Raw genomic sequence first — 26,994 nt, 5'->3', positions numbered from 1 at the left:
CACCTGGGAAGCTGAAGAAATTAAAAAAATATATAAAAAATTTAAAAAAAAATGAGCAGGGACTGAAATGCTATTCTCCTGCCTGCATAGCTTCTCCATACAACTAATGCCTGATCCCTGGTGGCATCTCCCAGCGCCTGGCATCCAGGTCTGAGATTTTCAGCCTGGAACTCTTTCTGCCACCAGCAGAGCAACATACAGGACCACATGAGCCAACAGGTATTTTCTCTAGTTCTGCAACAAAGGTGAGATTAACCTGGCAATGACCCTGCTTAGGTCATCTGAAATAGAAAGGTAATCTTTCTATTTTACCCACATTTCTCCTTAGACTGAAAAATTCCCTGGGGAAGAGGCCACATACTTCTTTTTGTGCCATTACGATAGCACAATCTTGGATGCTAGCTATTAGAACAATAAAGTTTCAGAGATTATTGTGGTACACAAATAAGCACATACTTGGCAGATTTGCTATAAATTTAGAGTCAGCAAGAGGTGCTCAAATAGCAGAAATTATTAATTTCCAGAATTTAACTTATTTATGCTAAAGACACCATTCTTTGGAGATGAAGCTCCACTGCTACTGCATATTATGTTGTTCCAGTTCATAAAAGGCTGCAAAATCAGTTCATCTCTACGGCTATATTAGGTCCTGGAGTACTCTGTGAGTAGGAGCTATGTCCCACACATATATCTCAGTTATGAGCCGCAATGTAGTCTAACTGGAGCTCTCTAATAAGAAGGGTTGACCTAACTGAGGACACAGAAGATGAATACAGCAGTGTGGAAAATCAGTTTTGTACTTTATTTCTCCAAGGGAATAACGGTAAAATTTTACCTTGTGTTATTAGAGAAGAGTTATAGGCAATGAACCAGCTGCAGGTAACCCTATATTCAGGAGCTTCACTTCATTAAACTTGTTTAACAGGTCTCTATTCCTCCAGGTAATGCTGGCTAAGTATATAAAGTCCTCACTCTTAAAGGGACACAGTCAAGGTTGTTGAGCCTAAACTTTGGCAAATCTTTGGTTTGCTTACGTTGTGAAGCGTTAGTCTTATGTTTTAAGGCTCAAGCATTTTTATATTTTTTTTTGCCCCACTTAAATATCCTTCTTAGAGCTGAAAACCAACGGCTGGTCAATTGCAGAGCCCAGTGATATAGTGCAGGTATAGCTACAGACTCGCTGAAAAAGAATGCAAAAAAATGCCAAGGAAGGTAAATACTTTCTACATCACACCAATATAAAGGAAGTGTTGAAGATAAACTGAGTCTGATGCACACTGCAGTGTAAGTTACCCTTTACAGAATTAACCTTTAAGCCTATGACTAAAGTAAACAAAGTTACATCGCTTTAAGGGTAACAAACAAGGCGGCAGAGTATTTCCAGGTGCATGTGGATACAACAGCAGATTTAAATTCTCCATTCCTGTAACACAGCTGTTTGTTGGAGTGATACTTACTTAAGGGACAAACACTTCACCAGGAGTCTTTGGCCAAAGTGTTCTTTGGGTACTTCGGGGACACTAAGTCGTTCTATAGGCTCCTCCTGAAATTTGTCACAGGAACAACCATTTAGACACGAGACTTGTAAAAACCACTAATACCATTATGAAGCAAGTACATTCATCATTTTTTTCTCTTAATACCCCAGCACCAATCTAATCTAAGGTTTACCAGGGTATTGCATTCTCCAGCAGCTAGGAATATGTTAAAATTCACCTAATGTTTCTATGTTATAGGGGAATAGATAACCGTAAAGTAAAATCTTCAGAACGTAGTATGGATGGCAAGACAGCATGCTGAAAAAAACATGACTCCAGCAAAATAGCAAAGGTTCTCATGGAAAATTAAAGGTTCTCAGGAAATTAAACAGAGATGGTCTTAACTCCTCAAAATCAATTGCAGACTGACAGATTTCACGTTCCCTACATCCTCCACTTTTTTAATCTCACCCACATCCATACAAAAATACCTCATCTGGTGCTGGGTGTAGTGCAAAAAGCTCCTTATGCCTATTGGACTTCCTCTGATCTTCATTGTGGTGGTCGATCTCTTCATTTGGGGTTCGGTCCAGTAGGTTTGGGAGAAGTGCGTCTGGAAGGGAGTTCTTCAGATCAAAAATACTGCATGCCCAGCTGCCCCGGGGAGTGTCGTCAATCGACATTGAACGTCGCTTAAGGTCATCCTGGGATTCAACAAATTAAAAGCAACTTATAAAAGCAACTTATAATGGGAAAGGGACTGCACTTTTAAAATGCAACTATAAATCAGGTTTTATGTAGCAATGTTTCAAAGGTACATTACTTGTTCGTCCTGGTAACTGTTGCCATCTGGAACTTCATCGGACTCAAAGACCTGTTTCGGGAGCCCCTTTTGCCTCTCCTTCTGTTTGTCTAAAGTGTTGGGATTAAATCCAGTTCCCAATTTGTGATACCTAAAAACAAAGTATTGCAAGTGCACTGTTAGCATTTTTTGATCCCAAAACCAGAAGCAGAATTGCAGAACAAACCCAGTATTATCAGCGTGGGGCATCTCAAAGCATGAACTGCTCAGTGCAAACAGTATTTCCAGTCACTGTCCGCTGTAGCTGGGTAACAATCCAACAGCCAGTATTCCTGTAGTACAGTGTGACTCTGTTCAATTATAAAGCCATGCTGGGTGATGTCCAAGGAAGTATTATCAATGCCCAATTATGGGCATCATAAAACGTGCAATTGTAGTGCCAAGCTTAAACCAACAATAACGCGGGGATGGAAAGCCAGCGGTTCTGCTGAAGCAGGAATTGGCTGGCAGCAGAGAATATTAATACCCTGAAAACCAACACATCAGCTTCAGGTAGGACTGCAGGAAGCCTGAGGTCCTGAGCACGCTGGAAAACATTTGAGTTTCCGACACCAACTAAAATGAGCATCTTCCCAAAGCATCTCTATAAACAGAATCGGGCCCTTCAGAACAATGCAGAGCTTAAGAGCACTTGTTAGTAAACAGTCTGTCTGCTGTTGCTGACAAGATCAGACCTCTTTGACTAACAAATTTTTGGATACCAAATGGCACTGTGTCTATATTTACCCACACATATGGCCACAGCCACAGTGGCCTTACAATACAAACTCTTAAGTCAGTTCCTGAAGTAGTGCTGGGGTCACATCTAGAATTAATTGTTCATATCCTGCCCTGTTACTAAAATTAACACAGAAGGATAAACAGGCATGGCAAATGCATGGACGTGCTAGCAGCGAATAATGAAAGGGAGGTGAAAAAGCTGGAAAGTATTTTTCTCACTAGGCTATACTTCCTGAGACCTGAACAATGCAATCTGCACAATCCTTAGCCAAACATTTGCATTTCAAAAACTTAAATTCGTTCTAAGCCAGAAACGGCTTCAGAGATGCTTGTGGTCATTGCTGTCATCAGTCTAGCATACAGCAACTGATGCCCTAAGGTTGAAATAACATTCTATATTTTTTTCAGGCCAACAAAAAAAACTTATTTACCTTTTCCAATACTATGAAACTATTCACTTAACAGATGGATTCCTCTGCCCCCCAAAATATTTTGGTTACAAAGAACTGTAGACAAAGATTGAAATAAAGAATTTTTCCCCTGGGGTGGGAGAGAAAGGAGTATGGCACATCCGAAGTCGTGTTCTTCTAAAGCTAGAAGAGCTGGATTTTGTGCCCCCAGAGCTAGCCAAAGCACCTGTAAGCATCCAATAGGATAGACCAAGGAAACCTGTTACCACTATCAAGTAACAGATCCCTGGTTTCCTAGACAGCAAGACTTTATGTGAAAAACAATTCAGTTCTTTCCAGCCAGGCTTTTGGGCTTCTCCTCTGTTCCAGCAGCAACCCCTTCATTTCCACCCAGTGCACTGACAAGATCTTATGACAGTAAAAACTGCCATGAATGTTTATGGAAGCGCCTCTCCTCTTCTGAAGGGGTAAGAGCCTGACTGTGGCAATCACCCAGTACACACACTCAACCCACTCAGGCAATGCTGATGTCCCTACCTGCACTCTGTGGACACAAACCACAACCTGCAGTTGATCTACACAGGACAGAAAGCTTTACTGTTTCCAACTACAGCTCCTCAGTGCAGGAATCACAGCCAGGTACTACAGATACTAGTGAAAGTCACTGAGAAACTGAGACGTGTGCTTGCTGAGTGGGTCACAGCGTCCAAGCCTACTGCACAGTCCAGACTCTGCTCACAGTGGCTGGGAGTTAATAAAACATCTCTCTCTGCCAGGTTTCTTTTTTTTTTTTTTCTTTTTGTGTGTGTGTGTATGAGATTGCAAACCACATTTTTATTAGGTCATCTAAGCACCGCAGAGCATATCTTCAACATCCCCTGGAGTGGTGCTCCGGACAACATTAAACCAGTGAATTGTAGCAACTGCCACAAGGGCAGAGCTGTAGCCGTAGTCAAGTCAGTTTTAGGTGATGCACATCACATGGATCACTTACTCCTTGACAACAGCTCTTGAAGTCATCAGACCTTCAATCATCTGAGAGAGTATATGTTCAAAGTAAAACTACTCAGAAACTTTCCAGCTAATTTGCATAAAATAGTCAATGCATGCATGCTGCCTAAACAGTTAACTCATTATGTAAACATTGCGATAGTTTAAATATTAACAATCATTTCTTTAAACCACGTACTTTCTCAAAGTGTCTTTGTGAACAAATAAACAGGGCAGAATACTGTGCCTTCCGGTGCTTGTGCCTGCACGTGAACCTTACATCTTTACAAAACTGAAAGAGCTAAAAACATAAGAAAGCAAGCACGAAGTAAGTGATGACAGCAATTTTACTTCCCTAAAATAATTTTACATTCCTTAGTTTCCCTATATTCTAAAGGAGCTGCAGTTGATGAAAATGGCCTAGATTTTCAAAACTGTCCTAAGGGGCTTTGATGTATATGAGATCCAATTTTCAAAACACAAAGCATCAGTTCAGCTGAGATGGGCAACTAAATGCCAATGTACATGAAATCAGTACCCAGGTCAACCATTTTTGAGCCTCCTCATACCAGTTAGCCACCCTGAAAAAATTTGAAATATGAAATCAAGCTGACAAATGTCACAGGGTACTTACTTCCTATTCACAATTGCCCAGTCTTCCGTGTAACTTCTTACACAGTCCCTCACATGCGGGTCCATCTCACTGTTAAAAGAATAAAAACAAACATTGTAAAATCACAGAAATGATACTGCCTTTTGACCATGCTGGCTTTCCCTTAGGTTTGTATGTGCTGTTTCAGGTATTTATGGACAAGAAGTCCAGGCTTCAGCCTTGCAGATGTTCCAGTGAGGAACAACTAATTCCCTTGGGTGAGCTGCAACCCTGTCACCTCCTACCTCTCTTCGGGAACAGCCGACACGAGCGTTCGACATTCTCGGGGGGTGTACACAACCTCAATGTCATCAGAAGGAAACTCAAACAAGTCTCGCAAGGGGCCAGACTCGACTGGCATCGGGTGTGCACTAAGGTATTCCTCCAAGTCAACCGGCTCCACGGCTTCTGTAAGTGGCACCTGGGAAAAGACAAGCAATGGAAGAGTCTTAAAACAAAGAGAAAGAAAAAAATACACGGATGCATGCTACTTGGTTTTCTAAACCAGCTCTTCTGCCTTGTTGTGGAAACTTAATCAGACTATAATTAACCCTAGTGATTACCTATGGTAACCTAGTGGTAGTAGTCTTAGTAAATACATCTCATAATGCTGTTTTTCATGTCTTATCTTTTATCTGCTCTTTCTCTAGATATTCCTATTATGCATACCATCAAAATCTCAAAAACAAAGCAAAACAACAACAAAAACATCCACCCACAGATTTCCCTCTATTTTCAAGAAATTCATCAGTTTGCCTCAAAAGCAAATATTACACCTCATTTCCCATGTGTGTGTGACTGGATTTTTTCTTACCATGCTGCTGCTCTGATGCAGAAGGAACCTAATTCAAGAAGCAAAAAACCCTTTCACCCTCAGGCACAGCCCACAGACAGGAATTCAAAGCATGGGCTGATTTACTAGGAGCTCATGAAGTCACAGAATTCTGAAGATTAACATTATTTTGAATTAAGTGACATCTCTGGGGATCACAAAATGCGCTGTTTGTGCACCAATGGTGCAAGTTTAACTACCTCTTCTACCTGACATTAGGACCTTGTGCACCAATATGACTGAGTCCACACCAACAAGGGACACCACTCTAAGTGAAACAGATGCTTAAAAAGATTCTCCTGGGCACAAAGCTGGCACATAAAGCACGAGGAATGATTGAGCAACCACACGTGTAGAGCAGCAGCAGGTTTCACTGGATGTACTGATCTCACCACACTGAAAAAAAGTGATTTTTTTAAGATACTTAAGAAAAATCTGCGTAAACTGAATATATACATTACATAACTGTGATTTTACATATGTATACTACATAGATACATATATATTCTGATTTAGGCACATTATACTATAAGGCCGCACATAAACATAGACATTAAGAAAATGAAACACTAACAGCAAGTTTTGAGGAACCTGTTTCTACAGCAACTGACAGCTTTCCTAGAATTCCCTGGCTCATTCCAGCAAGACTAAGTGGTTTCATATGAGTCACAAAAAACACATCAAAATTCAGCAATTTGTTCTCTACTACTTCCTCTTTCCTGTCATCCAGATGATTTCTGTGGAACAGGGATCTAGCTTGTCTTCTATTGGAGATGACTTTAATAAGAACACTTAGAACTTACATTTTAAACATGCTTCCCCAAAATTTTGTTATTTCAACCTAAAAAGTCTACTTCTTAAACTTTATTGCCAAAAACTTCTAAAATAAATGAACTTTTTATTCAGGGAAAAAGACTTGGCTAGCACAGTGGGTATTGAAAGAATCTCTCCTTCCACAGCCAACCTCAATGAATACTGTAATTTTCTTATAACACAGAAGGCCAAACCTTCAGCAGGAAGGTGGCATGGCTCCAACAAAGTCAGGTGAGTTAGCCCAGATGACTTCATGCCTGATAAGAATCTGGTCCACACAGAAAAGGAGAATAAAACATGTCTAGAAACCCAGTATTGATTTCTGCAATTTAGGTAAAAGGCACCGTTACTTTCTGTGCAAAGAGATGCAATGTAATCATCACGTATCTAACTCCAACCCCACAACCTTTTTTCCCCTTCTAATCTTTGACTTTGGAAACAAAGTGAAAATACTTAATTGCGGGACTTGTCAAAGGACAAACCATGTACTTTTAGCTGTTTTTATAACTGCAAAACTCAGGGCAAGCAGAACTTGTCTTTGCTCTTTCCCACTTTGCAGGCGACATGTCATCACCTCACACTGTTTGTTTCTTTTTATACGTGGATAGACCAGCTCCACATGGCACAGACAAGCGACAAAACTTAACAGCAGTGAAGTGTGGCAGTTCATTGTTGAGGAATTGCTAGAAGTGAATGCTTTTTTCCAAAGAGCTGCTACATACTACTACTGCTACTTTGTGTGCAATCATTTGTGTGCACACAAAGTAGCTGAAAAGTCCACAAAGTCCAATGAATCTCCAAAGAAGAGTAAGAATTTAGAAAGGGAGACTTCATGTAAATGATGACAAAAATAGCAAAATCACTGGGCAAAGGCCACAGAGCTTTGGGGTGGCAGAGATGTGGGAAAATCAGACCCTCATTCAGACCTTCCCGCTGCCAGTCCAATGCCACAGCAGGCTGGGGGAGCCCCTCAGGGTGACTTAAAGCTGCTTGGCTCACCTTATTCATAAGCTCTAACATTTTAAGACTTACTTTTGCTCTTCCTGCTGACCCCCCTTCCACACTTTCAGCTTCAGAGCCCACCCACCATTTTCGTGGGCTGGCTCAGCAGAGCGGAACTGACCGTGGAAACGTTAAGTTTAGATCAGCACGTGTTAATTTACCTACACATTTTCCCAGGCTAATAAAGAGACACCTTTTCCTCATTCCCTCTGGTCTTTCACATTTCCTCATACCTTGATAAACTGCAGAAAATTACAGAAGACAAAGAAAAAATTCTCTTTTTATTAACATAGAGGCTGCACAGGCCTGAGCGGACACAGGGGCAGGGACTGCCACAGCTGCACCACTCTTCCCGATTCCTGGCATTTTACAACCCAAATTTCACTCGTCCAACAGCAGCATCGTGATGCATTTGACAGAAGGAGAACCAGCTGGCTCTCTAGCGAAATGGCAGCAGTGCTAGTGGGGCGACGCAGTGCCAGGCTCCAGGGATTTCCAAGCCCTTCGTACACCTCAGGTTTAGGCCCAAGGTTACACTTCACAATTTTCCAGTTTGTCTCTTCAGATAACTATTGTACCATGAAGATGTAAACAAACATAAAAGTCAAACCCAGAAGCCTGTATTAGACTCACCATCTGTGCAGCCAGAAATACTGTCTAGCACCTGAGTAAACAGGCCAAACATAAATTCATGGCTATGAAGAGGAACTACTTCGTGTCAGACTATTGGCAGATAAAAGGCAAGCACATTATTTTAAGCTTTAGATATTTGTGGGGGAAGAAGTGATGAAAGAGGAGGAGGAAAAAAGGATGAACTAGCGCACCAAATGGAAAGTGAACCCAAATGGCATCCCCGCGTTTGAGCTGAGCCACCACAGCTCCTCGATGGCCGCTCACTGCTGACGGCTTGACTTGGCCCATCCTGCTACACACTCCTGCATCACTCTGAAGCTGTGGATGAGACCAAGAACAAGAACAGTATACAAGAGGCTATTTTTCAATTACCTGCAACCTAGCCAAAGCATCAGCTGTCTGAAACTCTTAAACAAATCCATCAGGTCCAGGGCGCACACTGAAGGAGTCAGATGAGTTCAGATAAAGACCAGGTTACCCAACATAACCATCCCAGCTTCATCGCTAACCAAGGTGCAGAACCTGTTTTATCTCATCACTGAGTCTCCAGATCTAGTCTACCTCAACAGCCAACTCCCATGGCCTTAGATGACTGTGATACCTTCTTAGTGTATGGGAGTTTCGTCCTTACCCTTGTGCATCATTCTGATGTATGGCTGATCTCCAGACTATCACAATACCAAGCCCCATTTTCAGCTGCATATGAGAAGGTTTTGAAAACTGCTGCTGCACAAATGCAGGGAACATGCGAGGAGCTACAGAGATGTCCTCTTCCAATGTCCCTGCCCATGGCAGGGGGCTGGAACTGGATGGTCTTTAAGGTCCCTTCCAACCCAAGCCGTTCTGTGATTCCACACTGCTGTTTGCTGACAGGCCGGAGCCAGAGCTCCATCTTGCTAGGTGCCGCCAGGAAATGCCTTTTCAGCTCGCCCTGGCAGCTCCTAGAAAGCAGCAGAGGTGCTTCCTCCATATGCAGATGTTCTTTCTTCATCAGACTCCAGATAACGCAGGGACAATTTCAGTCAAGTACCTGCCAGCGGGCAGTCCACCTACCAACCCACTAATTACAGCTTGCAGGAGAACGAATACCAGAGCACTGCTGCTAGGAAATCACTCACAGGGTGTCTGCTCCCACCAAAAAGTGTTTAGGAAGCCCCTCCAGAAACTGAAGCTGTGCTCTGGCCATCTTCTCAGCTAGGACTACAGAATGATTTAAGTTAACAGCACATACATGCTAAAAATGTGCAAAGGGAAGCCTGCTCTCAGCATCGTGATTATTGCTCTTTTAAAAAGTACTCCTTGATTTTGCACAGCCTGTAATTAAAGATCAATTTTTGGATAGACTTTCAGATAATTCCTTAGCACAGCTTTCACTCAGTCTTGATCCCTAGGGCCACTTCACTCACAGCAAGAGCTCTTCTGGGGCTACAGAAATCAATAGGACTATACAGGGGGAAAAGGGATGGTTGGTGTGACTACGAGGGGCACAGCCTGCTCCCTCGCCAACCTAACACCCAACACGACATACCGGTAAGCTGCTGGTACAGCAGAAATCAAACAGTCCCTATCAAACACATCCCAATCACCCCAAATCAAACATCACTTGCAAGCCATGGTTCTGCAAATATCCTTAATCTGACCAAGGGCACACACTCTGCTTAACTAAGACACCAGCCCCATTGATTTGGCTTATACAAACTATTTAACGCACGTATTCCATATGTCCATCCGTGCTGCTGCAGCTCTGGCTCTCAGTAGTTGCACTACAAAACCCTATTTCAAAGGTTTATAACTCTCCTGAAACAGGGACAGTCAAGCTTTCTTCTTTAAGGCTGTGTTATTCTTCACTGTTATATCCCCTTAAAAGCTTGAAAATAAAATTTCGTTTCCTATCGACTTTGTCCTTCTCTAGACAGTAAACATAGTATTTTGCTGTAGTTTTAGTGCGCTACTAGCCAAAACGTGTCTCCTTCCTATTTATTTCTTCTTCTGAGCCCCCGTGTCATCATCATCAGTTACAGAGGCAGCACCTGCACAAACCTGGTGACAGGGGCATGAACCTCTGCTGGAGGACAGGGCAAAACCCCATGGAAGGTAACGCGAGCTCCCACTTCAGCCACGCATCTCACCCAGGAGCTGCAGGGACAAAGGGCTAGCACACAAGGAGCTCTGCACCTGGGGCACCACACTATAAGGCTCGTGGCCTTTTCTGCCCCACCAAGGAGGCAAAAAATAGGAAGCAAAAGGCAGAGCCACCCTGAGGTGCCAGCCTGGTGTGGCTGGCAGGGACAGGGACAGCAGCAGCCAGCGGCGTGCAGGACAAGGCAAGCACTGACCAGGCAGCAGGGACACTTTCCATCGAGGCACTTTTCCATCATGCTCAAGGAATGACCAAAGGAGAAGTATTTAATTAGCGCACCATTTCATTAGCCATCATTATGGGCCCTTGCCTGAACAACCTTCCCCTCCAGTTTGCTTCCTTAATGAAGCAATTACATCTAGGCTAGTACCTAAAAAATTAAGGTCTGTTGTCCTGAGGACTGCACAGAAGCCCGGTAAGGGATCACAGCAGCAGCAAGGGCAGAAGAAGGGAAAATTACCATCTCCATCTCACAGACAGTGACTGTAGCACTGAAAACAGCCTGTATAGATCACTGCTGTGCAGCCTGATGCCCACAGGCATTCAGATTTTTGCCTAAGGGACTGGAACCTAACTTCTCCCTGCACAAACAGCAGGGCAGAGGGGAGATTTCTAGACCCTATTAATTTCTAGACCCTATTCGAACAGTTTGTTGCCTAACTCACACATATCATATGGAGCACCATGGGTAGTCTTGTGGGACACACACTCAAGTCCAGCTATGATTTTGCAGACTTCCTGCTAGCATATATCAACACAGCCATGAAAATCACAATTTCCTTCTCATTTCCTCCTCCCTCCCCTACTCACCCTCCCAAGATGCTCATTCTTATGAGGGGTCACAGCAGCATTTTAATCTGTTATGGCATGATGGCTTGGCAGGACGCATCCAGCAAAACAGGGATTTGAACCCAAGTTCCTCATGTCCCAGTCCAAGACAAATTTTCTTTTTTTTTCCTCTTTCTCCTTTTTTTTTTTTCCTTTTTTTTTTTTTCCTACTTTCCAGGGGCACAGACCCAGTCTGCATTTGTCATTGAGGATCACAGTACAACTTAGGGCCTTGTAAAAACGATATTGGCAAAGACTGGAGAGTTGTGTCTCCTGTCTCCTGTGTGGGAGTAAAATTCCTGGTGCGGACATGATAAGGGACCTTGAAAAATTAACCTCGCAGAGCTCCTCAACACGATGAGGATCCTGACTACTAGTTTTACTTGGCACTTTTTCAAAATCAGGGTGATACTTCTTGGTAATTTTGAAAGTAGGACAAAGTTCCACCTTAACTTCAATACCACCTTAAATATTAAACAATTTATAATGTGCTAAAACTGCAGCAGATTGCGCCAGAGCTTCGAATTCTAAATTAATACCAACTTCCCACCCACGGCCTCCCTGGGCAAAATCTTGGAAGGACAGAAGAAACGGATTAGCATTTCAAAGCTGAGCCCCAGCCTCCTCTGAGCTATCGCTGGGTCTCCAGGGCAAACAGGCACTTCCCTTGCGGAGCATTCAGGAATGCAGATGGCCTGCTCCTGTTAGGCAGAGTCCCCCTGAAAGGCAGTCTGGTATCTCAGAGAGCTGCAGGAGCAGGCAAGAAATCTATCTGATGGACCGCAGAAAGGACTCGGTGCAAATCTGGGAATACGGGAAATGTGCTGCTAAAAAAAAATAAAAATTGCAGGCAAGTTAGAGGAGGTAAGGGTTTAAGTATATTTGCTAAACAGAGACATCTGGTTTGGTTTTAATTGCAAACTACAGGCCATAGTTAATCTAAGAGGTTCTGAAACATGAGCGATGCAATATTAACCACTGACAATGCTCAAGGAATTAAAAAACATGTTCTGCTTGTGTAAACTACATTTTGCTTTGCTGTAACACTTACTCCAAAAATGGTCATCCCTGGTTCCAAAGTCTAAGAATCCCATTTTCTTAGAATCGTCGTTTGTCACTGCTGCAGTTCAAGAAAATCCATACACTTAATTTCATTTTCCTAATGACTGGTGAGCACAGAGAACTCCTGCATTTAAATTCTCAGCTGCATTTGTAATATATGGAAATATTCAAATGAGCTAAGGAGATTCCTAGGCAATCTCTGCTTTTCATCAACCACAGCCGGCTACCAACCCGCAGCGAGGATGACACCTCCTCAGCCAGAAAATGCAGTCCCTACCACATGCATGCAGGCTGCCTCTGGAATGCAGCTTCCTATCTCCTGGTTTGCCCTCAGCACTTCTTTTGCATGGTGTTTTGAAATATGTAAATAGTACAGAGAATAGATGATTAAAAAGTCCTTTATTTCAAACTGCAAATGTACTACTGCTGGTGAAGCTAAGGTCCACTTGGTCCAACAAAGAATCTTCTTCAAATAAAGGATATCTTCATCTTACTCAAGACACTGGTCTAGGATAGATAGAAACTCTCTAGAAAAAAATACATTTTGCTTGAAAATGTGTTTGAGAAAATGACCGTTGTGTAAAAGAATATGAAGGTTATGTTCCTTAAGGAAATTCAGTGATATTTAAGGCACACTGTTGTAAATCATGAATCAGTTTTCCTCTGTGCAAAGGAAAAAATATCCATTAAATTCCCTTAAAAGTTTCTGTAAGCATTCTGTAAGCAAAAATTTCTACAGGCAGTTACCATTGAGTTTTGGATTATTTTTACAGACAAGACCAATGATCTGTAACTGGTGTCAAATTTGTATAATGTCACAAAGCTTGAAATGTGGAAAGCCTCTAATGAAAGAAAATATCTGTAAATATACATCATACCTATCTAAAGAGGATCCTATGGATAACTAACACCCAGTCTCAAAACCAGTCAGAAGTTTTATGTACAAATATCACCAAGTTATTTGCTATTATAATTGGCTGCTAATGTAAGGAGCCATTAGGGTATAGAAATATTAATCAGAGATTAATTAGTTATCTGGGAATACCAAAGCAGCTTCTTACAAAATGCAGAAAACACGAGCTATACCTCCAAGGATGGGTAAGAAGAAAGTACCTTCTTTGATGACTAAGATTTATGTAATTTCACCACAGGAGTATTTCAAGACCGGAAAGACTTTGATATAGAAAATGCAAGTGCTGAGACAGATCTGAAAGAGATCGCTACCCTCTGATAAACTGCACCGAAACCGAGAGCCCCGAAACCGAGACAAAGGAAACATCAAAGCTCTCTTCTTAAAGAGATGAAAAAATCAAGCACAGTTTGACCAGAGCCTGCAGAAAACTCACAGACTTTTGGCAGAAACAATACATCAGAGCAGCACAGCCAGATCCCTGCGGACCTTGCTGGTTTGCATTTGTGGGGAGCGAAGCATCAGCTAACGAACCATGCTTTGGGTACGGATGGGCACAACATCTCAACACTGTCCTGAGCTCCTGGGGAAGCCAGTAGGAAGCACCAGCACCCGGCCAAACTGCTGACCGATGATGCTCTGGGAGCACGTTGGACCTTCAGCCTCAGGTCTCCTGTTCCACTGCTCAGATCTGGCTGTTCTACTCCTGAAGATGTGTCACAACGAAGTTGAATAAACAAAGACCAGGATTTAATTGCATTTTTAGATTCTGAGTATTTCTTAGCAGGCCTGTCGTAACGCTTCCTGTAAGTAAGCGAACTGACTTGGTGTAATAGCATTTAGTTAAGATTAGTTATCTCTGCTAATGTTTAAACTGCTTAAATTATTGCAGAAAACGAGTCTCAGCAGCCGTTCTGTGAACACCAGGCTCACCAACTCTATGTAAAAAGCTCAACCCCTGCAGCAGGACTCTCCGCTGATCCCATAACCAGTACCTAGCAGTTTGGGTTCACTAAAGAAAGCGGCTGCACCAGAGCAGAGTTAACTGTGAGCAAGCCCCAGTGGGAGGAGGCAGGGAAGAGGATGTGGATGCCTCTCCCATCCTCCCCTGGCTGCCGAGGACAGACCATTCAGCCAGGCAGGGCACAACCTCCAGGAAATACATATAATAGGAGTCACTATTAAGCCTTAATCAGCTTTGAGAGAACATTAAGACTTGGCTCATTTTCCTTTTCATTTTAGTAATTTTGGTGATAAAATTACTTGGCTCTGAACACTTCAAAACGCCCTTTTCTATCCCGCATAGGATATTGTCAGATTTTCCCTTGCAGTGTTTTCCATTCATTTGCATAAATTATCTTTTCTTCTGCTCTTAAATGACGCTAAAATAAACAATGGAAATATCCAATTACACCATATTCTCTTATTTAATAATTAGATACTATCTTTGCACTTACAGAACCCAAGCCTGACATCCAATAAACCCGCGACAAAGCTTCAATTAGCCCTAACAATGCCCATAAACCTGGCGGTGCTTTACAAAGATACATAAATGTCAGCACCTTTATTGTACATGAAGAAAATGGTGCGCTGAAAGCAGCTCGGATGCGTGGTCGAATCACATCATGTCCAAGAATCCAGCCCCCCTTTATTCCCTGACTAATTAGCATTTCTCACACCAGTGTTCCTCCTCTTAGCAGTGCTCAGCTCTGCAATAACACACACCAGCAGATAGGAAATATCACCTCCAGTCCTTTGGAAACAGCTGTCATTTTGCTGTAAAACTATTGCTTATACATACCTCCTGCTTCTTTGCAAGTTCTGTGAAATGCTGGTCTTCTAATTAAAATATATCCCTAGAGGGCTTGTTGGTTTTTTTTTAATGAAAAATTACTTTTTTGGAGAAAAAAGTCAACCTTCGGACAGCCACCAAAACCACATCAATGACTATGTTTAGCACTCAGAAATGAAGTGTTCAGAAATCCAAGATTTTACAAGTCATTGTCGACGTTTAAAAATATCAGTGTCATTAAGCAACAACAGTTGCAGAACACGGAACAAGACAACAGCCCAACTACACACCAGGAAAGGAAGAGAAGTCCATGTACCTAGTGCTTATTTTCTGTCCTTTGATAACATCGTCTGCTCTCATGAAAGGCCAGCAAACACAGGGGAAAATTGGAGTATGGGCCCATTTGCAGCTACAGTCCTAAACTCTACTCTTAAACCAGCGCAGCACAACAGAGCCATTAAACAGCAGCCCAAGACAGGCACATCAGGATGCTGAGAAAGCTTTGAGTCACTCCACCAGCAGCTAATGGCAGTCTGACCGCTGCCCAACCACCCGGCTGCATCCAGGTAAAAGCACTGCAGCATCCTCAGATGCTCCGCCACACCACAGCGTTCGGCAGAAAGGAGAGGTGCAAGGGTCAGCAGACAGAGTTAACAAGCACCGGAGCACAAGGAGTTGCTCAACAGAAAAAAACAAACTTGAATAGAAATGAAAGTGGTTAGTCACAAGGGACTATAATAGCCCGTAGTAAACAGTCCGGTTCATCAAATAAACAAAATAAATATCCTGTCCTGCAAGATGCTGGGGAATTCTTTGAAAAGGAAGTGAAAGATCTCTGTTTTCGGTGAATTCAGTCCCATAAATTGTTCTTAAGCAGCTGCTCAGTGGGAGCTGGAGAAGCCCAGGCTCCCGCAAGGGAACACTGAACCTCTCGAAGCACAGAAGACGAGCACGGCCCATGGCTTATGATCCTGAACCCAAATCGCAAGGTTTAAACACACACTCTACATGCCAGTGGATTTAGAGGGACTTGCAGAAGTAGCTTCAGAAAATAAAAGCTCCTTCATCGTACTAAGACCTCACCAGCTCCTATTTCTCCATAACAACCTGTCAGCGCCTCCTCTTCTGGATTTCAAAAATAAAAGCTCCATGCTGCAAAGGCTGCGTCCTGTGAGATCCACTCAGCATGTCAGGGCACACAGGAAAGGCCTCTGAAGGCTTTGGACCTGTACTTGTGGTTTGAGGGACATACAATTAAACTCAGCTGCTCTCAAAGTGGCAGAAGGGCGGAGGTTGACAATAATAAATTGCAAGCTCCTGTACAGTCAGCCAAAAGCAGCATCTCCTCTCCAGCTCCACCAGATACAAAATTAGAAACAGTTCTGGCAGCATTTTGGCTGTTGCTTGTGAAGCAAAAGGAAAGAGACTTGCTAAAATTCAGCTGACAGTTTTTGCATTTATCCTGGGTTCAACCACACCCAAGTCTGTTGAGTGTGAAAAGTTCCTGCACTGGCTTCAACCAGCAAGAAACAGAAGGGCCAGGCACACGCAGAACTTGGCCTTTCATTCACAAAACCACACATTTCTGCTTACAGATGCCTACATCACACTGGATATGATCAGATAGCACCAGACTCACAGACGTGTTACCAAAAGCAGCTGCTGCTGGCAACTCCCAGCAGAGCCTCAGTGGTGTGACCTCATCTGGACTCATCTATCCACATAAATACTCAGGATGATGAGCAAGATGCACTGGATAGGAGACACCACATCTGCTTTACCTCTACAAGTCCTCCAGGTCCATGTCACACACTCAGCAGTACAACTTGGTGCCATTGTGGGCATATCCACCTGAAACTCAATCACTGCATTATTAAAATGTAAACCCACGCCACGAATCCTACCATGGGTTTTTAAACCCATACAGCTATGCAGAACTGCCATGCAGATCTCCATTTCTTCACCATGCCAGTCTTATGACACATACTTCTGAACTTCACAGCAAATTGCTATTTCAGTTTAACAGCAGTAATGCTTTCTCTCTGCAAAATCTTTGTTATCAAACAGAACAGGCAAGAACAGCAGATTCTGATGATGCTTAAGGGAGAGAAATTAACCCAAAATTCCTTAAAGGAAACCTCTGCCATACTATGCAGCCTCAGGACAGAGATTCATGGCTTGCCTAAACTCACTTCTCCTACAGAAAATCCCCTACAAACTCTCTCTCCGTGTTAATTGTACTTCTGAAAGCATCTCTGCTCAGCACAGAATTTAATATGACAAAACAGCAGCTAATCCCATCAGCCGTCACACAACGCGATTTGATAGGGAAGGTTCAAAGACTGCTTCCAGTTAGCATGACCTTTGCCAGGATTTTTAGAAATTCTTGCGTAGACTTACCAGGAAACACAACAGCAACAGGATAACGAGAGACACAAGAAGCCAAGAGAGGGCTGACAATGTTGTGACTGATAAATCAGATCTGCATGAAGAATTGTATGTGCAGATCAGCAGGGCTGAAGCTTTGAGCATGCACACTGTGATGCTGGCAGAACAGAAAAGATTAGAAGTAGAAAGAAAAAGTGGAAGAGATGAATCAGATGGAAAAAAAAAAGGCAATACAACCGATGAATAATAATTATCAAAAATAAATCAAAAATATCTTCTGGCTGAAGGACAGCTTGGAGAGGTACACCGAGGAGATCCAGCTTCATGAGAGCAATGGGCAGCAGAAGGGCAAATCACCCAACTTGTTCCTGGGTGAGACCACGTGTGAGACCAGTGAGGCCCAGAAGTCTGTGGGATGGACTCCAGTGGGTCCTTGAGAGGCAGCTGCCTGCTCCTCAGCTACCTGTCGCTGCAGGGAAGTGGGCGCGTGACGCAGAGCGCTCCACCCAGCCCCATGCTGCAGTGCCTCCCTTTTCCCTAATGACTGGATTATGCAGAAGATAGTCAGATCCACAAAGTCAGGGCTTTGCCTTATCGTTCCACACCCCTGCGGAGACTGCTGTCATAAAGCACTAGCTGGACACACCGCGCTCGTTAACCCCTCCTGCTCTGTGCTCACAGCATTGAGGTTGCACACACAGCAGTGTCAGCCTTCTGGTCTTGGACACAGCTGATGTTTGGGGAATCAACACCAATTCCAGCCCCTCCAGTTCCCAGCTATTCTGGCACAGCCCTATCTCCTCAAAGATGAACTTGCAGCCTGCAGCGAAGTCATTCTAGTTGACTAGAGGTGAAGTTAGTCTTCGAAATCCTTCTGAGATGGTAACAGCTTTAAGGATGCGTGTGTCTTCTGGAGGAGAGAGCTTTAATGCATTACACGGGACACAGCAGCATACGAACTCACGAAACTTTGCAGGACACTACCTCAAAATGAGAGAAGAACTCCTGTAACCTCAGAATGCTTGTACAGATTACCAAATTCAGGGCGTATTTCCAGCACTGCCTGATCTAATCACCCCTCTCTGAAGAAAGTGAGATGCTACAGTATTTGTTTTCAAAGTTGACTGCTGCAAAAGAAACTGCTACGACCTAGAGCAACAACCTAAATCCAAGTAACACTTCCAAAAATACAGTTCCAGCCTGAAAAAAAGTTTGCTTGAAATTTATACCACCATGCTGAGTAAGTTTTGAAGGTCACTGGGAGGACGTGCAAGGAAATCTACTTTCAGAGAGGGCGAACCTCACAACATCACCTACATTTCAGCCACTCTTGAAAGTGGACTGTAAACACATGAATAAATACACGTTCCCAAAGAATGACCACATTCAAACTTTCTCCATAACATTTTAAATTCCTCTGAAGACCACATGAGCCTCGTAACTGTGGTCCCAAACTTGAGAATGATGAGAACACAGATACCTGAAGAGCACGAGCTTGCAAGGAGCTCTTTGTGGGGAGACCAAGACGTGCACGTGGAATTTAATGCCCAGTGCAAGCTGCTCCGGGATAAAGCAACCAAGATCTGGTCAAGGGAGCCCCTGAGTCCTACAAAGCTTCTGCAGGAACATGAACTCCCAACCACACCAACCACACCAAGTGATTTGCAGGACAGAGACCTCCAAAATTAGCATTTTTCTGCACAGAATTATTTCCCTTGGTGTTATCAGCTTAGGTCAACAACCTGTCAACAGACCCCGAACTTTCTTTTCAAACAACAATCAAATTGTGCACATCTCTTTCACTCTTCCGTGTTCCGAGTGTTACTTACAGTTGTGTGATGAGAGACGCTGCCTCCGATATTGAGGTTTTTGAGGAGCTGGGGAGACCCTCCATACTGCCCTGAGATCTGCTTCCTGACTTCAGCAGCTACGGTTCTGAAACGAGACAGGGACAACGTTATCTCTGGAAAAGAATTACAACACAGACCATTTTCCTCTGCTGCTGGAGTGAAACCAAGCCCTCAGTGCGCTGGTTGGAGTAAGAGCATCACCAGACCGAGTGTATTAAACTCCTGGAGAATCACAGAATTACTGCAAGGCTCCACATCCAAGTTCTCAACAGCAAGTGCATTTTTTTTTCCTTTTGCAAACTGCTCTTTTGTGCACACACATGGCAATAAAACACAGGACACCGAGCACAAATAACTGTGTTCCCAGCAGGCTCTCTCTGATTCGCACCAAGGCAAGCTCTCCTCCAGGGCTCTCGATACCCCTTAGCAGTCCCAAGCCCAGCCACACATCTGCTCCTGTGCTCTGCTCTCTCTTTCTCATCCCTCACTAATTCTTGTTTGCTGCAGCCCCTTCCCATCCAGCACCCAGCCCCTTCGGCACCCAGCTCCGCGGCAGGGTGGGCTGACATGCCATGGGACCAGCACAGGGGAAACAAGTGGCCGGGTCACCACGAACACTTTTCCCTTTTCACAAAGAAGAGGCAACGGTGGGCTGGTGGTGGGATACACAACTAGCAGGGCACACAATGCCTTGTGCCCTCCACCGGACAGAAATCCCAATGCCGGGCAATTTTTCTCACCAGCGAGGGGAAACGCACGTCAGCCATCCCATGGCTGGAGGGTGAAACACATCCAGAGCCTCTCTCGGGGTTTTCACTTCCCCCAGTAAAACACGATACCACCAGTGAAAGCACAACCTCGGGGCAAAGCCACCGAGGGAAGCCCTCAGCAAGCAGCACATGGGAGAGGGAAATGCCAGCAGCCACGTGCCACGCCGCAGCTCGCCTCGGCACAAACGCTTTTGTTTCAAAGCCCAAAGCCTGGATTCTTCCCCCACAAACCCATTTTGCTGTAAAGCTGCTGACCAACCCCCTCCCCACGCCCTGGGCAGGAGGAGGCTGCTGCTGTGCCTGGTTTGTGGGCCACATCTTGCTCCCTGCAGCAGCACCGCAGCCCGCCCTGCCTCCCAAATGTGAGGTGTCCGGCTCCACGGAGATGAGAAGCAGCAAATAATCCAGATGTCCCCATCTGCGAGGGCACGGCCCTGGTCAGGGGGATTTATTTCTGCCAAATCAGCAATCTTTGCAGGAACAGCCATCGCGCAGGGGAAGCTGCTGCGTGCCACCACGGTGCGAGGGCTGCTGAAACCCTGCAATATAAAAGGGGTGAAATCCCCACAATTTGGGATGCATTCAAATGGCTGCTTGGCATGGAGAACGTGACACATCTGCAGCTGATGGGATGTAAAAGCTTCCCCGCGTTGCAGGTGATCTGTTTTAAACCTCATCACTCACTCCGTGCAGTTCCTCACGGTACACAGAGGATCAGGACCTAGCACAGTGCTGGAAAAACTAAACATCCTTCCCTGCTTCAAGGGACATGCACTGTTTCCAGACGGAAAGTACAGCCCGAGGAGGAAATTCGTTCTCAGCCATGCAGGCACAGCCAATAGATACCCACACGTGTTGCTCAGCGAGGCTCCTCCTGCAAGCAGCAGCTCTTTACGAACCCAATGTGCCTGTCCAGAGGTTCTCTGTCCTTTCTTCTGGCCCAGCTGGGACCTGTCAATGCACCTTCACTCCCCTACAGTTGTGTTTTACCCCAAACTGGAGGAGAAGCAAGCTCGGCTACAGCAACAGTGCTGCTCAGGGGCATGAGTCTGCATGGCTGCGATCCCACCGCTCAACATCATCCCTGCTGGGAAGGTCACTTGATGCCCTTCATCCCCATCGCTCAGTCCAGGTGAGGCCTGCCCAGCGCTTTGCAGAACCAACCCAACCCTTTTCTGTCGAGCAAACACCTTAGCTGACAAATTTTAGGATGGGTTCTTTGTGGCTTCATCACACGGGTTCACCATCAGCAGTAATGCAGGTGGCTTCCTCTCCTCCATCTCCAAAAACTCTTTGTCCATGAGGAGTGCCACCTATTCATGACCAGTAGGTCACGTTAGAGTACAACCCTAAATGTTGTTTCCATTACAACTAGAAGCTAGGCTTCCTACACCAACTTGGGTACGCCGAATGCAACCAGAAAAAAGAAATAAATCTCAAAATAGTCTCCAGCTGAACAAAAAATCCATTTGGCGGAACAGAAGAGCCATTAAAGCTCCTGATAATTAAAAGGACACATAAAAAACTGCCTCTTTAATAGCTGTCTTATATTCAGCATGTAACCTGGGATCCTTAGACAAACATTCCAGTTAATTACAGCCCGCGGTCTCGCGAAGCCCAGGGTCTCTATGTTTAAAGCACGCCTTCCCCAGTCACTTCCTTTCTGACCTCCTTCACTGGTTAATTATTGTGTGTGCATGCGGTTCACATAGGGAAAAAGAAAAAAAAAGACAAAGGAGAGGAAAAAAAATCCCCTCGGAGCTGGCTTATACAGCAAAACACGACTGGTCATTTTCTCAGCGCTCAGACTGCGAATGAAGTGAAGCCATTGGTTTGCACGTCTGTCCTTCCTCACTGCACACAAAAATATTCCTGCTTTTACGTGGCTCACACCCTGCCAAAACCAAGAGATGTTCCTTTTTGTTTTTAGCTTAGGAAACGTACTGGAAATATCAGTTTTTCTTGTCTTCCCAAGGAAAGGCTCACCGAGACCTCGCAAGGACCTTAGCATCCTTTTGACACTGGATGCTGGGTTGTGCCACTCGAGGGGTTAGGAGCTTTTCCCTTTCTCAGAAACAAATAACACAGGTCAAACAGAGCTGACAATTTTTGCCCCTAATGGAGCTTAGCAATGGGTTTCCAATCAGACTCAGATGTTAGCACAACTCAGTGCTCACTCAGTGTCCAGCGACCGATTGCCATGCAGCGACAGCTGTCACTTCTCACTCCTCTGTGAAAACGCTCAGCTTTCCTGCCCCCGTGTAGCAGGAGACATCGTTCATTTTCCAAACGCTTTGTGGAAGTCTCTCGTTTCCAACACACGGCTCCGTCCAGGCTGTGAGTCACCAGGTCCGCGGCGTGGTGCACGAGGGAACCGGCTCGAGGGAGAGCTCTGGCCCCAAGCTGCCGTGCCTCCGAAACCCGAGGCTCTGCTTCCTCCGGAGCGACTTCCTCTCCTTTCGAGCGGAATGGGTTTGATTTACAATCTGAAGGGGAGGAAAAACCCTGCCCGATGAGTGCTGCGGGTGAGTGTGGGTTTTTAATTGGCAGAGCAGATGAACAACAACATGTTCCCTTTTTCCTTACCACTGGTTAAAGCAGCAGCCACCGTACAACACGACCCGTGGTGCTCTCCTGACAACATCTGGGTATTTAGGCAGAAAGGATCACCCCGAGGCTGAGCTCCCAGGAGACCCGACTGTGAAAACCACAGGACTGGATCCTCCAGAACTCCTTCACGGCTCACGTTAAAGACAAACAAGGAAGCCTAGGCCAAAGCAGCAGCTCTAGCTGAGCCTCAGAGACAAGCTGCTCTGCCTTCTTGCCTGCACCGAGCAGCCGGGGATTTCCGTAAGCCTCGCAGAGCACTGCTGACTCCAGCACGAGACATCCACAGCAGCGGAACAGGGCCAGCAACGCAGCTTTTGGAGAAGAGGGAAGAAGCTCCTGTTAAAAAGACTTTTAATTATCCGTGGAAGCGTTCTGACAACGCAAATGGCATCTGGACAAAGGAGGAGAACAGAGTGCTCGAGCACCGCGCTGAGCCCAATGTACAAATGTACATTTAGCCTTCCCAAGGCTCCTCTTGCAGTACCCCGTCAGCATCAAGGGAGCTGCCACAGAAATGAGGCACTAGCTCTGAATGTACCAAATACAAGAGTTTTGCCCTCAAAGCACTGGCATAAAGACAACAAGCCAAGAGGACTCCAGAAATCTGTCCATACACAATGTGAAACCTCAGGAAGGTGGGAAATTTCTGGATCATTTATGACCCAAGAGCAGGGTCAGCTCCTTCCAGGCAGGGCTCTGCTGAGGATCGCGGCCCCAGGCATCAGTGCCATGCAGCTCTGCGTTATTCCCGTTCATGCAGAAGCTCCTGAGGGCAAGCAGGTGAACACCTGAGGGTGAAAAGTGTTTTCTTCAGATGCCACCAGACGCCAGGAACAGGAAAGGTGAAAATCCTCAGCAGCAGAATAAAAAACACCAGTAAAAATCACACTCTGAGCTCTGCATGAGGCTGAAAGGCATGGTAAAACCGAGGGTAAGGCAGGTGCATTATGAGAGGTCAGAAGGACCCTGATCAACCACAAACAGGGAGCAGGGAAGGAAGAACAAACTCTTCCAAGGATGGACACCTTCAGAATGGCGATGGTCTGACCGAAGCAGCAGCTCTGGGCTACGTTGCCCAGTCTCGAGATGGCTCATGAGCAACGCGAGGGCACTGAAACAGGGACTTGTATGAAAGGCTGCATTCATTTGCCTAGCTGTGTATGATGCATGATGTTTAAAGAGAGATTTTTCCTTTCTCTTCATATGAATTCCAACCAAATCTGCAGGTCCCTTCCCCTGCCGGCCCCTGGGAAGACTGGAGATCTGGGATCCAGCCTGCTTCAGTGCCTGGGACGTTGAGGAACTCCGTACTGACCTTTCTGGAGGTTTTGCTTCCACATCCCATTTCACATGCGACACCATAACCAGAAAAAAATATGGGGATAAGGGAAAGGGGACACGTGTAGGGGACAGCACAGCCCCAGAGGGGCCGCACGCAGCACTCAGACAAAACACTCAGCCCTTGGTGAGGCAGATTAGCTGGCTCAAGAGTAACGTACTGGTGCTTGTTTGGCTTTTACTGAAAGCTCTTAATGCTCATAGTTCACCTGGGTGGTGAGGATCCTGCCTTCTGCTAAATCTTTCTAGTCCCTCAAAAACCATATGAGCTGAACAGAGGCAATCACTACGTAGAAACATGTCTGTTCTTACACAGGGATGGAAAAAATAGCGTACAAGTGACTACAGAAGTCTTATGATACTCCAAAAGGATGTTCCAATACTTTAATAAAAAAAATCATTAACAATATATTTACAATTAAAAATTAACAATTTCAGGCAAGATTTCAGGTATTGTTTACCTCTCTATAGCAAGTTTAACTTGAGAGTTTCTTCTGATAGGGTCAAGGAGAACGAATAAGTACATGGGGTGGGCAAAGTTCAAGCTAAAAATCTCTTCTGGTTTGAAGCCTTCCAATAAAAAAGCAGCCTGACCTGGTCAGAAAGGTATCTTTTAACAGGCTGCCTTCAAAAGGTTTTTTCAAACTGCCGCAGGAGTCCCTGATAGCTGCTAACCCTAACATTTAAACGTGCCAGGAGTAACAAACAGCCACCACCCGACCCCAGAGTCCTGCGTGCACCCTTGAGGTTCACCACACTGGTTAAAGAGAGCACAGGCAGTAAATCAGTGCCGTGAAGACCGCATCTGTGGTCTTTCTAAGAAGCAGAACAGCCAACCTCCTGTCTCCTTTCTACCACTACTGTAATAACCAGCTTAGGGACTTGCATCTCTTTGGTACACAGGCCTTAAAGTAATTTACCTTCGGGGACCTGCAGTCCATCCCACTTGAATTACACACTTTCAGCCAGACCAAGAGCGGCATGACCATTTCCCGTGAATAAGACAAATGGTATGTCTACCTCAATAAGCAAGCCAAACCGGAGGGCTGAGCGTGAATATGGGATGGCTCTATTCTTCTTTAAACAATGGAACGGGGGAGGGCTTCCAGCAGCCACCAAGGCAGCTCCTGGGACTTCCGTATGCTGCTTGCTGGGGAGCAGAGCCCAATCTCTCAGCCTGGGGAACAGGAGCACGCAGAGCAGCACTTTCTGTGCCAGCATGAGGAGGGCTACAGCTCAGTCCGAGCTGCTGCCATTTGGTGGGCTTGAAAACACACCAGGCGGCTTAGATGCAAAGGTACACAATGGTGGCACAGCTGCAACCCTGACGGCCACCACCCCATGAAATGAAGGTGTCCGTGCTGCTGCGTGATGAGCTGACTGCGCTGCGAGCAAAGCTGACACAGGCAGAAGAAAGGAGCACCACGGTGGTGACCCCAGGGCCCTTTTATTTAACCCCAGGGCCCTTTTATTTCACTTCCCGCCGGGGCTGCGGGACTCCAACGCTCCTGCTTCCAGGGTTTGTCTCTCATGTGACTATTCCTGTGACTACAATCCCAGCTGGAATGGGGTGGCAGCGAATCCAGCCCTCTCCATTCCTCAGACCTTGACCTGCCACGTTAACCCCTGGCCGGAGCACACCCAAAGCTGCAGAGAGGTGTGCGAGGAGCAGTGTTTTCCCCCCTGCCTTCAGATCCTGCGTGGGGTGGGATGGACGCCGCTCCTCTACCTCCTTCCCAGCCTCTTCCTCCGACCGGCTTCTTTTCCAGTGGCCTCTATCATGATTTCTGCAACTGCAGCCGGCTGGACCTGCTGTTTTATCACTCCGTGGCGAGAAAACGATCCTCTTTTCACTTCTGCCCACAGTGAAACCCACGGCTCCCACTTGAACTCTGCCCCAAGCTCCAGCTGGGAGGGGAGCCAGGGGCACACATGGGTCCCCGGCCAAGCCTGCCTGGAGAAAACCCACAGCTCCCAGCTGGCCCTGGAAGCCTCATTCTTACGGAAAATCGCAGCAACCTCAAATATTCATAACAACAACGTCTAACACGGCGCTGCTTGGCATCACACGGCTCCACGGGGCTGACAGCAGCAGCCCCCAGCCGCCTCCCCCCACCCATAGCCCCCTATAGCCCCCCATAGGGGCTCCATTTCCCCACGGGGCCGGGGCTGCAGCAGCGCGGCCCGGCAGGGAAACGCCGCGGGGCGCCCGGGAGCGGCCGGCGCGGCCTTTGTTCGCGGGCAGCCTCCCGGAGAGCCGCCCCCCGCCGCCCCCCTCCGCCACCACCCGCTTGTAGCGGGGGAACCGCGGCCCCTCAAGCCCTGCCCGGCCACCCCACACCCCGCCGGGGGCAGGCGGAGCCCCCCGGGGCCGGCACGGAGGGTGGAGGGAAGGAGGGGGGGGGGGGGAGACGACCGCGGGCCGCGCCGGGCCCGGCTTCCCCTCAGCGGCTGGAGCCCATCCCCGCAGCCATCCCCTCAGCCTCAGCCGCAGCCAGCCCCGGTGCCGCCGCCCCGCTACCTGCTGATCTTCTGGGCGAAGGCACGGCGCTCCGCCATGGCCGCGCTGAGGGGCCGGGGCCCTGATGCTGGGCGGAGGAGGAGGCGCGCAGCCGAGCGGCGCAGCCGGCCCAGCGCCCTCCTCCTCCTCCTTTTTCCTCCTCCTTTTTCCTCCTCCTCTTCTTCCCTCCTCCTCCTCCTCCTCTTCTTCCCTCCTCCTCCTTTTTCCTCCTCCCTCCCTCCAAAAGGTCCCGACCCCCTGGCTCGGACCCAGAGGGGGCTCCAACTCGTGGTTTTTTTTTGGGGAGGAATGCACAAAAATAAAGCTGTTTCGGGGCTTTGAAAAAAACTGTTGGACCCGCGACGCGTTCTCGCTGATGATTCTGAGTGGACACTACCCGGCATGTGGCGTGTG

General features: G+C 46.2%; 1 protein-coding gene across 14 annotated transcripts in view; it reads right to left on the bottom strand.

Moving 5' to 3' along the window:
• DOCK7 (dedicator of cytokinesis 7) overlaps positions 1–26,763 on the bottom strand; it is a 97,212-nt gene extending 70,449 nt beyond the window's left edge. For all 14 annotated transcript variants that reach the window (XM_068689801.1, XM_068689802.1, XM_068689803.1 and 11 more), the window contains exons 1-7: positions 26,602–26,763; positions 19,342–19,447; positions 5,358–5,533; positions 5,095–5,163; positions 2,302–2,431; positions 1,970–2,182; positions 1,458–1,543 (exon numbers count right to left, since the gene is read on the bottom strand). In XM_068689801.1, the coding sequence (XP_068545902.1) occupies positions 1,458–1,543; positions 1,970–2,182; positions 2,302–2,431; positions 5,095–5,163; positions 5,358–5,533; positions 19,342–19,447; positions 26,602–26,639 (818 nt within the window). In that variant the 5' untranslated portion in view covers positions 26,640–26,763. The remainder of the gene's footprint in view (positions 1–1,457; positions 1,544–1,969; positions 2,183–2,301; positions 2,432–5,094; positions 5,164–5,357; positions 5,534–19,341; positions 19,448–26,601) is intronic.
• Positions 26,764–26,994: the final 231 nt, after the last annotated feature.

Source organism: Anas acuta, chromosome 8, assembly GCF_963932015.1.
Source record: "Anas acuta chromosome 8, bAnaAcu1.1, whole genome shotgun sequence".
NCBI classification, from domain to species: domain Eukaryota; kingdom Metazoa; phylum Chordata; class Aves; order Anseriformes; family Anatidae; genus Anas; species Anas acuta.
The sequence above is the reverse complement of the archived record's forward strand: the minus strand, read 5'-3'. Positions and strand labels throughout refer to the sequence as shown.